Source organism: Chiloscyllium punctatum, chromosome 2 (genome assembly GCF_047496795.1).
Source record: "Chiloscyllium punctatum isolate Juve2018m chromosome 2, sChiPun1.3, whole genome shotgun sequence".
In the NCBI taxonomy this organism is placed as follows: Eukaryota; Metazoa; Chordata; class Chondrichthyes; order Orectolobiformes; family Hemiscylliidae; genus Chiloscyllium; species Chiloscyllium punctatum.
Window position 1 is genome coordinate 83,649 of NC_092740.1, and position 15,368 is coordinate 99,016.

The following is a 15,368-nucleotide window of genomic DNA, read 5'->3' on the forward strand; positions in this document are numbered from 1 at the left end:
TTTTCCATTTTGAAATCTTTCAAATTGTGTTGAATGTGAAGAGCTGACTTTGTTTCATGTTACCTTCACTCCTTCAGTGTAATGAACTTCTGTTTTATTGTTAAAATCAGATCTGAAGCAATGCAAGTTTATGTTTCAGTGAAAGATCAACACATGAAATTAGAAAGAAGAAATGCCAATTTATCCGATTGAGTTATAGTCTCAGCCCTGACTTGTTCAGGAATCACATGGACTGGGGATAGAACACTTAGGCTTGATCTTCTTGTTGCAGAATGTGAAGTATGAGATTAAAGTTCTGCAGCTTGATAATTGGCCAATGGGGGACCCTGTCCCTCAATCCCCAAACTCCATCATCAGGATCATCCAGGAGCTGGATTCATGGCAACAACAGAATGGGAATAAACCAATCCTCGTCACCTGCTGGTGAGTGAGGAGAACCTGATATCTTCAACAGCCAGTACGCAATCCTCACACTCACCGACTTACACACTCACTCTCACACCCTCACACTCACCGACTTACACACCCACTCTCACACCCTCACACTCACCGACTTACACACCCACTCTCACACCCTCACACTCACCGATTTACACACCCACTCTCACACCCTCACACTCACCGATTTACACACCCACTCTCACACCCTCACACTCACCGACTTACACACTCACTCTCACACCCTCACACTCACCGACTTACACACCCACTCTCACACTCACCGACTTACACACCCACTCTCACACCCTCACACTCACCGACTTACACACTCACTCTCACACCCTCACACTTACCGACTTACACACTCACTCTCACACCCTCACACTCACCGACTTACACACCCACTCTCACACTCACCGACTTACACACCCACTCTCACACCCTCACACTCACCGACTTACACACTCACTCTCACACCCTCACACTCACCGACTTACACACCCACTCTCACACCCTCACACTCACCGACTTACACACTCACTCTCACACCCTCACACTCACCGACTTACACACCCACTCTCACACCCTCACACTCACCGACTTACACACCCACTCTCACACCCTCACACTCACCGACTTACGCACCCACTCTCACACCCTCACACTCACCGACTTACGCACTCACTCTCACACCCTCACACTCACTGACTTACACACCCACTCTCACACCCTCACACTCACTGACTTACGCACCCACTCTCACACTCTCTGACTTGCACACTCACTCTCACACCCTCACACTCATCGACTTACACACCCACTCTCACACTCTCTGACTTGCACACTCACTCTCACACCCTCACACTCACCGACTTACACACTCACTCTCACACCCTCACACTCTCTGATTTACACACCCACCCTCAAACCCTCACACTCACCGACTTACACACCCACTCTCACACTCTCTGACTTGCACACTCACTCTCACACCCTCACACTCACTGACTTACACACTCACTCTCACACCCTCACACTCACCGACTTACACACTCACTCTCACACCCTCACACTCTCTGACTTACACACCCACCCTCAAACCCTCACACTCACCGACTTACACACTCACTCTCACACCCTCACACTCTCTGACTTACACACCCACCCTCAAACCCTCACACTCACCGACTTACACACTCACTCTCACACCCTCACACTCACCGACTTACACACTCACTCTCACACCCTCACACTCTCTGACTTACACACCCACCCTCAAACCCTCACACTCACCGACTTACACACTCACTCTCACACCCTCACACTCTCTGACTTACACACCCACCCTCAAACCCTCACACTCACCGACTTACACACCCACTCTCACACCCTCACACTTACTGTCTTGCACAGCCACTCTCACACCCTCACACTCACCGACTTACACACTCACTCTTACACCCTCACACTCTCTGACTTACACACTCACTCTCACACCCTCACACTCACCGACTTACACACCCACTCTCACACCCTCACACTCTCTGATTTACACACCCACCCTCAAACCCTCACACTCACCGACTTACACACCCATTCTCACACTCTCTGACTTGCACACTCACTCTCACACCCTCACACTCACTGACTTACACACTCACTCTCACACCCTCACACTCACTAACTTACACACCCACTCTCACACCCTCACACTCTCTGACTTACACACTTACTGTCTTGCACACCCACTCTCACACCCACACATTCTCTGACTTACACACTTACCCTCAATCCCTCACACTCACCGACTTACATACTCCCTGTCACATCCTCACACTCACTGACTTACACACTCACTCTCGCCCTCACACTCACTGACTTACGCACCTACTCTCACACCCTCACACTCTCTGATTTACACACTCACTCTCACACCCTCACACTCGCCAACTTACACACTCACTCTCACACCTTCACACTCTCTGACTTGCACACTCACACTCTCCAATTTCCACACTCACTCTCACACTCTCTGACTTACACACTCATGCTGACATACCCTCATGCTGTCCAAATTACACACCCACCCTCGCACTCCCTCACACTCTCTGATTTGCACACACTCTCGCACCCGCTCACACTGTCTGATTTACACACTCACGCTCACTCTCATAGCCTCCTCGCACTCCCTAACATACACACCATAACAGGCACTTTCTCAAATCTCTTACACCCCCTCACACACTTTCATGCTCTCACATAATCTCTCACTGTAACACTAACTCACCAACATCTACTCTCACATTTCAACACTTTTTCAGCTCTGATCTCCAGCATCTGCAGTCCTCACTTTCTCCTCGAAGATATTAACATCTACTCTCAGTCTCACACTCACTGTGGGGTTGGGTGGGAACCGGAGAGTGGAATGCGGTGGGGGAGGGGATAGGGGCAGGGGGTGCAAAGTGACGTTGCAGTGCTGGGGACAGGAGAGGAGGTGTCGGAGAGGGTGAGGGGTGTAGGGGGAATGGGTGAGGGTGAGGGGTGTAGGGGAGGTGGGTGGGAGTGAGAGGGTGAGGAGTGTGGGTGGGGGTGAGAGGGTGAGGGGTGTGGGGGGTAGGTGGGGCTGAGAGGTTGAAGGGTGGGTGAGAGTGGGGGTTTTAGGAGAGGTGGGTGAGAGGGTGAGGGGTGTAGGGGGGTTGGATGGGGTTGAGAGGGTGAGGGGTGTAGGGGGGTTGGATGGGGGTGAGAGGGTGAGGGGTGTAGGGGGGTGGGTGGGGGTGAGCGGGTGAGGGATGTGGGGGAGTGGGTGGGGGTGAGAGGGTGAGGGGTGTAGGGGGGTGGGTGGGGGTGAGAGGGTGAGGGGTGTGGGTGGGAGAGAGTGGGGGGTTTAGGGGAGGTGGGTGAGGGTGTGGGGTGGTAGGTGAGGGAAGGTAGGGTAGGGGTGTTGATGTGGCAGAGAAGGGAGTGCGGGTTGATGAAGCCACTGTCTGATTGGTGGATTTTCTGCAGCGATGGAGCGAGTCGCTGTGGGTTATTCTGTGCTTCCAGCTTTATCTGTCAGCAGATGCTGCACGAGACCGTGGTCGATGTCTTCCAAGCTGTCAAAACTATCCGCAGCAGCAGGCCCCAGGTCATCAACAACACGGTGAGTGGATCACCAGATCACTGCTCCCAGGTCATCAACAACACGGTGAGTGGATCACCAGATCACTGCTCCCAGGTCAGCAATGACACGGTGAGTGGATCACCAGATCACTGCTCCCAGGTCATTAACAACACGGTGAGTGGATCACCAGATCACTGCTCCCAGGTCATTAACAACACGGTGAGTGGATCACTAGATCACTGCTCCCAGGTCATTAACAACACGGTGAGTGGATCACCAGATCACTGCTCCCAGGTCAGCAACAACACGGTGAGTGGATCACTAGATCACTGCTCCCAGGTCATTAACAACACGGTGAGTGGATCACTAGATCACTGCTCCCAGGTCAGCAATGACACGATGAGTGGATCACCAGATCACTGCTCCCAGGTCATCAACAACACGGTGAGTGGATCACCAGATCACTGCTCCCAGGTCAGCAATGACACAGTAACTGGATCACCAGATCACTGCTCCCAGGTCAGCAATGACACGGTGAGTGGATCACCAGGTCACTGCTCTCGGGTCAGCAATGACACGGTGAGTGGATCACCAGATCACTGCTCCCAGGTCATCAACAACACGGTGAGTGGATCACCAGATCACTGCTCCCAGGTCAGCAATGACACAGTAACTGGATCACCAGGTGATTGGCCATGGCCTATCAATGACACGTGTGGATCACTGGGTCCCTGGTCCCGAGTTAGCGTGTGCTGGAATGACAAAGTTACAGTGATCATGGGGGATTTCAGTTTGCAGGTGGACTGGGAAAATCAGGTTGGGAGTGGATTGGAAGGAAAGGAATTTGAGGAATGTCTATGAGATGGCTTTTTGGAGCAGCTTGTGTAACTGAACAGGAAAGAGAGTGGAACAGCAATGGCAGGAGTTTCTGGGAGTAATTCAGGAGACACAGCAAAGATTCATCCCGAGGAAAACGAAGCCTGGTACATGGAGGATGAGGCAACCGTGGCTGACTGGGGAAGGGAGGGATGCAATGAAAGCATATAATGTGGCAAAAGGGCCGGGGGAAACCAGAGGATTGGGAAGCTTACAAAGACCAACAGAGGGCAACTAAAAATAAATGAGGGAGAAGATTAAATATGAGGGTCAGAAAGCCAGTGGTATAAAGGAAGACTGTAAGATACATAAAGGACAAAAGAGAATCTAAAGTAGACATTGGGCTACTGGAAAATGATGCTGGAGAGATAGTAGTGGGAAACTAGGAAATGGCTGAGAAACTGAGTAATTACTTTTTCTCAGTCTTCGTGGTGGAAGACACGAGTAATATCCCAAACATTTAAGAGAGTGAGGGGGCAGAGCTGAGTATGGTGGCCATCACCAAAGAGAAGGTGCTAGAAAAACTGAATGGCCTGAAGGTGGATAAATCAGCTGAACCAGATAGACTACACCCCAGCATTCTAACGGGGATAGCTGGAGAGATAATGGTCAGCTTTCAGGAATCACTAGAATCAGGTAAAATCAAACACAGGGTCTTACAGAAGAGAGCATGGAACACCATCTTTCCTTGTAGCTGTTTCTTGGACCAGCAGCCTCAAACCTGCCTGACTGTTTATAGTGAATAGCCAGACTGCCAAAACCAAATCAAACCAGAGGAAAGTTGAGCTGGGCGAATTGGCCACTTTTCTTTCATTGTACACATTTTTTAAGCTTTTTGTCTGATGCGGTATCTGTTAGCTATAATCAAATTGGCCCTAAAACCCATCCAAGTCAGACATTTCAGAATCGCTGCTTTTATAACCCCTCTGGGGGAACAAAAGGCCAAGGATCAGCATCATCACGGTGTCTGTGGGGGAGGGAGTGGGTGTTTGTGGGTGTGGTGCCAATTAAATGGGGGCTGCTTTATCCTGGATGGTGTCAAGCTTCTTGAGTGTTGTTGGAGCTGCCCCCATCCACAGATGGTGGACAGGCTTCAGGGAGTCAGGAGGGGAGTTACTTACCGCAGTATTCCCAGCCTCTGACCTGCTCTTGTGAACACTGTTTATGTAGTGTGTCCCATTCAGTTTCTAGTCAATTGTAACCCCCAGATCTTAATAGCAGGGGATACAAAGATGGTAATGCCATTGAATCTGAAGGTGTGATGGTTGGATCCTCTCTTACTGGAGATGGTCATTGAATGTTACTTTCCACTTGTCGGCCCAAGCCTGGAGATTGTCCAGATCTTGTTGTATTTGAACACGGACTGTTCCAGTACCTGAGGAGTTGTGAACGGTGCTGAACATTGTACAATCATCAGGGAACATCACTTCTGACCTTCTGGTGGAAGGAAGGTCATTGATGAAGCAGCTGAAGATGGTTGGGTCTCAGACACTCCCCTGAGGGACTCCTGCAGAGATGTCCTGGAGCTGAGATGACTGACCTTCAATAACCACGAACACTCTCTTTGTGGTTAGAGTCCTTACACTGTTACTCAGAACTGCTTTACCCAAAGAATATGGTCTTTCACTGGGGTTTTCTGACCCTGTTGCCATGGTTTCTAACATGTGATGACTGTCTTCCTCTCTCTCTGCAGGATCAGTACACCTTCTGCTATCAGCTGGCAATGGCTTACCATCAGACAGGCCTTCCAATAAATATGAGAACATTGGGCAAACCCACCAGGAATCAGAACAAGCCCAGTAACAAGATGGTTAATGATAGATGGTGAACACAGCCATGATAGCGTGGATCTCTGAGTGCTCTCAATCATTCCTCAGTCGAATGCACAGTCACAGTTTATAGGGTTACATGGACATTTCAATGAAACTGGTGCATGTGCTGGCATTTTAAACTCTTTATCTGCTGCAGTTTGTTAGGCTGTAACCCTCTCCCTCCCTGTGTACATCCTCCAGCCTCTCCACCCTATCTCTATCTGTGCACCTCCTCCAGTCCCTACACCCCCTCCCTGTGTACCTCCTCCAGCCCCGACATCCCTCCCTCTCTGTGTACCTCCTCCAGCCCCTACACCCCCTCCCTATCTCTGTAACCCCTTCCAGCCTCTATACCCCTCCCTATCTCTGTAACCCCCTCCAGCCCCTACACCCCCTCCCTATCTCTGTAACCCCTTCCAGCCCCTATGCCTCCTCCCTATCTCTGTAACCCCCTCCAGCCCCTACACCCCCTCCAGCCCCTACACCCCCTCCCTATCTCTGTAATCCCTCCAGCCATTACACCCCTCCCTATATCTGTAACCCCCTCCAGCCCCTACACCCCTCCCTATCTCTGTAACCCCCTCCAGCCCCTACACCCCTTCCTATCTCTGTAACCCCCTCCAGCCCCTACACCCCCTCCCGATCTCTGTAACCCTTTCAGCCCCTACACCCCTCCCTATCTCTGTAACCCCTTCCAGCCTCTATACCCCTCCCTATCTCTGTAACCCCTTCCAGCCCCTACACCCCCTTTCTATCTCTGTAACCCCCCCAGACCCTACACCCCCTCCCTATCTCTGTAACCCCTTCCAGCCCCTATACCCCTCCCTATCTCTGTAACCCCCTCCAGCCCCTACACACCCTCCCGATCTCTGTAACCCCTTCCAGCCCCTATACCCCTCCCTATCTCTGTAACCCCTCCAGCCGCTACACCCCTCCCTATCTCTGTAACCCCCTCCAGCCCCTACACCCCCTTCCTATCTCTGTAACCCCCTCCAGCCCCTACACCCCCTCCCTATCTCTGTAACCCCTTCCAGCCCCTACACCTCCTCTCTATCTCTGTAACCCCCTCCAGCCCCTATACACCTCCCTATCTCTGTAACCCTCTCCAGCCCCTACACCCCCTCCCTATCTCTGTAACCCCTTCCAGCCCCTACACCCCCTCCCTATCTCTGTAACCCCCTCCAGCCCCTATAGCCCTTCCTATCTCTGTAACCCCCTCCAGCCCCTACACCCCCTCCCGATCTCTGTAACCCCCTCCAGCCGCTACACCCCTCCCTATCTCTGTAACCCCCTCCAGCCCCTACACCCCCTTCCTATCTCTGTAACCCCCTCCAGCCCCTACACCCCCTCCCTATCTCTGTAACCCCTTCCAGCCCCTACACCCCCTCCCTATCTCTGTAACCCCCTCCAGCCCCTATACCCCTCCCTATCTCTGTAACCCCCTCCAGCCCCTACACCCCCTCCCGATCTCTGTAACCCCCTCCAGCCCCTATACCCCTTCCTATCTCTGTAACCCCCTCCAGCCCCTACACCCCCTCCCTATCTCTGTAACCCCCTCCAGCTCCTACACCCCCTTCCTATCTCTGTAACCCCCTCCAGCCCCTACACCCCCTCCCGATCTCTGTAACCCCCTCCAGCCCCTATACCCCTTCCTATCTCTGTAACCCCCTCCAGCCCCTACACCCCCTCCCTATCTCTGTAACCCCCTCTAGCCCCTATACCCCTCCCTATCTTTGTCATCTCCTGCAGCCCCTATACCCCTCCCTATGTTACCTCTGTAAAATTTGAACCTTAATCTAATTGCATTTATTTGCGTTATCCATAACTTTTAAAAAGTCAAACCAGCTTTTCTCCTCCCACCTTAGCAGTAATTCTCCATAAAGATACTGCTTCATGAGGTCTTATGGAGACATCTAAAATGAATAAAATATATTGATTCCTCTTCTTAGATTTAGAGAGGACTCTTACAGCTGCTAAATGACCTTCAGTCTGGTATAAAAATTAAACATGTAGATGTCTTGATTGTAACAAAGTCAGCTAGGTGGATCTCAAAGAATCTGAGTTTCCTGATTAAGACTGTTAATCTGGTCTAATCAGGGACCCCTGGCTGACAGATAAAAACAGGAGTGTCAGAGGTTCTGCTCACTCTGAGAGGCGGCTCTGTGTTAACTGGGTCAGTGCCATGTACTGTATATGTGTAAACAAAGGGTGATGGGATCCTGGCCTCTGTGTGACTAATTTCAGTAGATTCAATTGAGGGTGGTGTTTCCCCACTTCCGGGCATGTAGACCAGCCTGGTAAAATTTGATTACATCCTTATGTAATCCTGGCAATAGAAATGTTTTAATATTTAGCCTGTTTTTCCTGGTACCTAAGTGACCAGCCATTTGGAATTTCACGAGCCACTTTAAAATTTCATTAGCGTGTCAGATGGAGTTACTACCTGATGGACCATTGCTCAGCACCTGAGATTTGACAATGTCGCATTTTCCTCATGAAATACTTGGTCTTTCAAGTAAATGAGCACAAGGATTGTTTCTGGTTTAATTTCTGAATAGGCTGTTTAATATAACTTCTTCAATTCAGAATCCACTTGTTGCATTTCTATTAAAGAAGATGTGCCAAACATTTTAGTCTCATTCTCTTTATCTTCGTCCTTTTCAATTAAATTTTCAAAAATTATATTCCAAATCATCTATTTCCTAGATTTCTTTTCTTCTAGTCTGATTCAATAGGCCTGAGATCTAGTCACAGTCAGGAAACAATCCTGAATTATCATAAATTGGTTTCTTTTTCCTCCACTGATTGTTGGACCAAATTCGGTGAGGCCGGTATTTCCCAAAATCAAATCCATTTCTTGTAGTGGAACGTTTTGCACTTTTCCAATGACAATTTCTCCATTTACCATTCACTGTTTAACCAAACACACTTGGTGCAATTGGATTGTTTGTAAACTCCACTTACTATGATGTAAGATGTGGTCATTTATATATTTTCAAATATAATATACTTTAGGGTTTCATTTTTTAATTTGAACTGGTGACATGTGGAATTTCTTTGTGTCTGAAAGGATTTAAGTTCCCAACATCCAAGTATTTTGTAGCCATGGTATTGTTTTTAATAACAGTCTGAGAGGCTAATAGAAGTGTTTTTACACTTGGAGAGATTATGAGTGAACAAGGTAAATATTACAGTTTGTTAGGATTTTGGATTGAAAATTCTGGACATTTTTGGGTTTAGGCAAACCACCCATAGCTTGGAACTGAAAATGTGTTGCTGGAAAAGCGCAGCAGATCAGGCAGCATCCAAGGAGCAGGAGAATCGACGTTTCAGGCATAAGCCCTTCTTCAGGATTCCTGACCTGCTGCCTTCAGGACCTTCAGGATGCTGCCTGACCTGCTCCGCTTTTCCAGCAACACATTTTCAGCTCTGATCTCCAGCACCTTCAGTCCTCACTTTCTCCTACCCATAGCTTGGAAACAAGCTTCTAGTTCAGTGTTGACAGTTCTGCAAGGTTCCTAGTTAAAGCTGGACCTGTAAAACAGTTGCTCCTGAGAAAGGGAAAAGTTAATTTAGAATTTTTATAATTTGTTACTTCAAAATTAGGAGTTTAGTTAAAAGTTTCAGACCAGAAGTGTTTGGTTAAAAATGTAAAGGAGGTTTTTGAATCTGAGAGGACAGAGCTCAGTTAACAGAGGACAGAGAGGACAGAGCTCAGATAAACAAAGGAAGCATTGATCTGATTTCACAATCAGGAATTGAATTAACAGCCAAATAAAACCCCAATATGGAATAGAGAAGGGAATTCTTTCAAATGTTTGAGAACTGTAATGGGAAGTGCTTTTGGAAATAATGGAATTGTAGCATCCACAATTTTTCTCATTTTTATTTTGTATTTTTACCATGTATTTTGGAATTGTAACTGTATTAAATGTATATATTTTGATTTTTACTATTTCATCTTCCTCTCTTTTGAAAAAATATATTTTGTTTGATGTTAAAACGAAACCTGCAGCATTGTGTGCTTCTGTTTCAGTGAAGTATGACCTTGCTAAAGGCAAATAAAATACAGGCCGTTTGGCTAGAGTATAATTGTAGTGATCCTTTGGAACTTGGTGCTGTAGAAAGTCACACTGTGGGGATCCAAGATGGCGGTGACCCAGCAAGTCTGAGTCTATAAGTGCTCCTCCCAAGACTTGGGCAAAGTGGGCCACCCACCCCCACCACACTCACTAAATCATTTAAAATAGTTTTTACTTAATGTAATTAGTTGCTCAGTACTGAATTTAAACCATCTAATCTCCTGTAAAAATGACTAAGGGGAAAGGTGCCCGCAGTTCTCAGCGCACAGGAGCCCCCTCCCCCACCCTCCCCAACTGCAGCAGAGGCGCCTGCAGCCGCCCCGGGGGACTTACCTATGATGGCGAGTCTTGTGGAAGTAATTTCCAAACTTGACGCAAAGATCGACGCTTTCATTGAAGAGTCCCAGAGCAGATGGAATTCACTCTTGGCCACGCTACAAAAGCACGACCGAGACATTGAGGAAACCGAGCGCCGAATCGGAGGGGCGGAGCTAGAGGCCGCGGCCTCCGAGACTACCGCAGAATTGGCCATGGGTCTGGTCTGGACTCTTGAACAGCGAGTCCGGACCGCAGAAAATCACATCGACGACCTCGAACTATTCGTTTGCTGGGCCTTCCCGAACAGGAAGAGGAAGGCCAGCTTACAGCGTTCCTCGAGTAGTGACTTCCACAGCTGTTAAATCTGGAGGCTGGGGATCAGGCCAGGAAAGGGTGGAATGGGCCTACCGGACTGCAATGCATGGGCCCGGCTCGAACCAGCACCCCTGCCCGGTCCTGTTCTGGCTGCAGAGCTACAAGGAGAGGCAGATGCTCTTAGAAGTTTCCAGAAATCTTGGGAAAGATCCCCAAGCCATGATTTACAAAGGATCCAAGATTATGCTATTTCAGGACTTCTCCCCAGCTTTGGTCCAAAATAGGACCAAACTTGTGGGCGGCACGGTGGCACAGTGGTTAGCACTTCTGCCTCACAGCGCCAGAGACCCAGGTTCAATTCCCGCCTCAGACAACTCTCTGTGTGGAGTTTGCACGTTCTCCCCATGTCTGTGTGGGTTTCCTCCGGGTGCTCCGGTTTCCTCCCACAGTCCAAAGATGTGCAGGTCAGGTGAATTGGCCAGGCTAAATTGCCCGTAGTGTTAGGTAAGGGGTAGATGTAGATGTAGATGTAGATGTAGATGTAGGGGTATGGGTGGGTTACGCTTCGGCGGGTCGGTGTGGACTTGTTGGGCCGAAGGGCCTGTTTCCACACTGTAAGTAATCTAATCTAATCTAATCTAGGAAGGTGTTTGACGAAGCAAAGAAGTGTTTAAAGAACTTAAACACCCAATGCTACCCAGCAACACTACGTTTTAGCCATGAAGGGTCCGTGTACAACTTCGGATCACCAGAGAAGGCCAAGGAATTTCTGGATTCTCTTACATAAATTGTAAGAGTTAATTGATGTTGTTTTGCTCTCCCCCCACTCCAGTTTACATCCCCCTTTTTTTTATATTAATCCCTTTCTTTACCTTACTCTTTAATATTATCTTCGGGGGGGTGGGGAGAGGGGTTTATTTATTTGTTCTCTACTTAGCGATTTTCTCCCTTTTTTTATATGTATATATAGGCCAGGGGTTCTAGTTAATGTTGTTCTTTAGGAGCGGGCTGGTTTTCCCCTGTTATTTTATATTATTATATTTAATTATTACTTGTTGAGACTGTAATTTTATCATTATATATGTTTATACATGGTATTAACATTACCAAATATGTTTTTGCAGGTTTGTGAAGGTTTGTAGCTCAGGTTGAGGTTTAGGATGTAGGTTTGCTCACTGAGCTGTAGGTTTGATATCCAGACGTTTCATTACCTGGCAGGTATCATCATCAGTGGTGACCTCCAAGTGAAGCGAAGCTGTTGTCTCCTGCTTTCTATTTATATGTTTGTCCTGGATGGGGTTCCTGGGGTTTGTGGTGATGTCATTTCCTGTTCGTTTTCTGTGGGGTTGATAGATGGTATCTAGATCTATGTGTTTGTTTATGGTGTTGTGGTTGGAGTGCCAGGCCTCTAGGAATTCTCTGGCATGTCTTTGCTTAGTCTGTCCCAGGATAGATCTGTTGTCCCAGTCAAAATGTTTTTTTTTCCTCCGTGTGTAGGGCTATGAGGGAAAGAGGGTTGTGTCTTTTTGTGGCTAGCTGGTGTTCATGTATCCTGGTGGCTAACTTTCTTCCTGTTTGTCCTACATAGTGTTTGTGGCTGTCCTTGCATACAAACAAACCAACGACACACCCATGGGATCTCCGCTCTCAGGATTCATAGCAGAAGCGGTAATGCAAAGACTAGAACAAACAGCCCTACCAACCATCAAACCGAAAATCTGGGTCCACTACGTAGATGACCCCTTTGTCATCACAAAACGAAACAAGATAGAAGAGACATTTAACATCATCAACAACACCCTCACAGGCATAAAGTTCACCAAGGAGGAAGAAACCGACAACAAACTCGCATTCCTGGACGTCACAGTCGAAAGAAAGGACAACGGAGAACTACAAACCTGCGTATACAGAAAACCGACAAACAGTGACCAAATACTTAACTACACCAGCAACCATCCCAACACACACAAACAAAGCTGCATCAGAACTATTCCAACGAGCCACCACACACTGCAGCACAGACGAACTTCGGAAAACAGCTATATAACATATTCAAGAAGAACGGATACTCAAAAAATACAGTCCGCAGATTCCTCAAGAACAAACCATGACAAGCAGACCTAACACAGCCAGAAACCCTAATCACCTTACCATACATCAAAGTAGTTTCAGAAATGACAGCCAGACTGCTAAGACCCCTCGGAATCCTAGTAGCACACAAACCCACCAACACTCTCAAACAAAAACGAACAAACTTAAAAGACCCAGTACAACCCATGGACAAAACCAATGTCATCTTCAAAATTCCATGCAAGGACAGCCACAAACACTATGTAGGACAAACAGGGAGAAAGTTAGCCACCAGGATACACAAACACCAGCTAGCCACAAAAAGACACGACCCTCTCTCCCTCGTAGCCCTACACACGGAGGAAACAAACCACCATTTCGACTGGGACAACAGATCTATCCTGGGACAGGCTAAGCAAAGACATGCCAGAGAATTCCTAGAGGCCTGGCATTCCAACCACAACACCATAAACAAACACAGAGATCTAGATACCATCTATCAACCCCACAGAAAACGAACAGGAAATGACATCACCAAAAACTCCAGGAACCCCATCCAGGACAAACATATAAATAGAAAGCAGGAGACAACAGCTTGTCTTCACTTGGAGGTCACCACTGATGATGTTACCTGCCAGGTAATGAAACGTCTGGATATCAAACCTACAGCTTGGCGAGCAAACCTACACCCCATTACAAAATATATCCAGGTGTTGATGTGGGTGGGCGGGGGGGGGGAGTAGGGTGCTCACTGTTAACTCTAGTTCTGTAGTATATTTGAATTTTCTTCACGCTATCGAGGAGCCTTTGGGTCAAGGGTGGGGCACTGGTTGGGAGAGGATAGGATGGACCTTTGGAAAGGAAGTGACACCCCCTGGGAACAAGGGGGAATATCTCCGTTTAAACACGTTTTATATTTTTTTTATTTAGAAATAGTTTTTTATTATATTGATGTGAGTGTATTAAAGAATCTCTATTTTTGTGAATTTTATATGTTCTATGCTCGGGATGTTATGAATATGGTTTCTTCTCTCCAGGGGTCTCGGACTTGCCCAGACGATTATGGTTAGTCAGTCGATTAAGTGGTGCACCTGCAATGTCAAGGGGAGTAATTCACCAGTCAAAAGGAAGAAAATATTATCAAACCTCAAGAAAGAAAGGGTTGATATAGCTCTCCTACAGGAGACACACTCATTGGATAAAGAACACTTGAAATTACGACAGGGTAGATTTGATCAGGCCTTTTTTTCTTCCTTCAGCTCAAAAAGTAAGGGAGTTGTCATCCTTATTCAGAAGAATCTCCCTTTCAAAATCCTAAATCAGATAAAAGATGAATCTGGACGATATATTCTAATTAAAGCCCTTATAAATGGAGAGGAATATGGGATCTTAAATCTGTATTGTCCCCCGGCACATCCTTTTAAATTTATAACGGAAGCCTTCTCCAAATTGATGGCTCTCGGTGCTCATCATACAACTATACGGGGAGACTTGAATTGTATATGGATCCAGAAATAGCTAAGATTCCCAAGAGTACTGCTGGAGTATCTCCCAGATCTAGACAATTGGTGGATTTGAACAAAGAATTAGGATTAGTAGATGTATGGAGCTGTCTTCATTCACAGGGCAGAGATTTTTCTTTTTACTCCAATCCACATAAATGTCACACCAGAATCTTATGTATTTTGCCCCCTCGATTTTTAAAAATTCCATATCATCCTGTAAAATAGGTAGTATAACAATTTCTGATCACGCTGCTGTATATATGGAAATCAAGGCGGAAAACAACGAGACATCCCCCCGGCATTGGCGTATGGATTCCTTCCTGATGAAAGATAGTAAATTTGTAAAGTACTTCTCTCAAGAATTTAAAACTTTTTTGGAAATTAATTCAGGTACAGCTAGCAACCCATCAATGATGTGGGAGACCATCAAAACTTATGTGTGAGGTTTGATCATTTCATACTCAGCGACCCAGAAAAGAATTGAAGGGAGAACAACAGCTTCTGCTTGAAGTTTGCTTAAAAGCAGCTGAAATACCATACGCTGACAGACCTTCTATTATCAAATTACAAAGGATTACGGCCCTTAGGACAGTTCTAAACACCACGCTTACCCAAACAGCTAAGAGGGAAATATTATTTGCAAAAACAAAGGTTATATGAATTTGGCGATAAACCTGGTAGATACTTAGCATTTCTTGCAAAGAAAAAAAGGCCCCTCAAACTATCATGTCTATCAAGGAAAGTGTGGGTATTCTGACTCATGACCACAAAAGGATTAACGCAATCTTTAGAAAATTTTATTCTGATTTATATAAATCGCAGAATTGTGAGGATAGGTGAGGAG

The 15,368-nt window shown here is 47.1% G+C and overlaps 1 protein-coding gene across 1 annotated transcript in view; it reads left to right on the top strand.

The window, feature by feature from the left end:
• The window catches only part of LOC140493638 (receptor-type tyrosine-protein phosphatase mu-like), a gene marked incomplete at its 5' end in the record, with an annotated part of 88,766 nt that extends 78,634 nt beyond the window's left edge, over positions 1–10,132 (top strand). The window contains 3 exons of the mRNA XM_072592303.1: positions 272–423; positions 3,451–3,586; positions 6,117–10,132. Of these exons, the coding sequence (XP_072448404.1) occupies positions 272–423; positions 3,451–3,586; positions 6,117–6,251 (423 nt within the window). The remainder of the gene's footprint in view (positions 1–271; positions 424–3,450; positions 3,587–6,116) is intronic.
• Between the last annotated feature and the right edge of the window lie 5,236 nt (positions 10,133–15,368).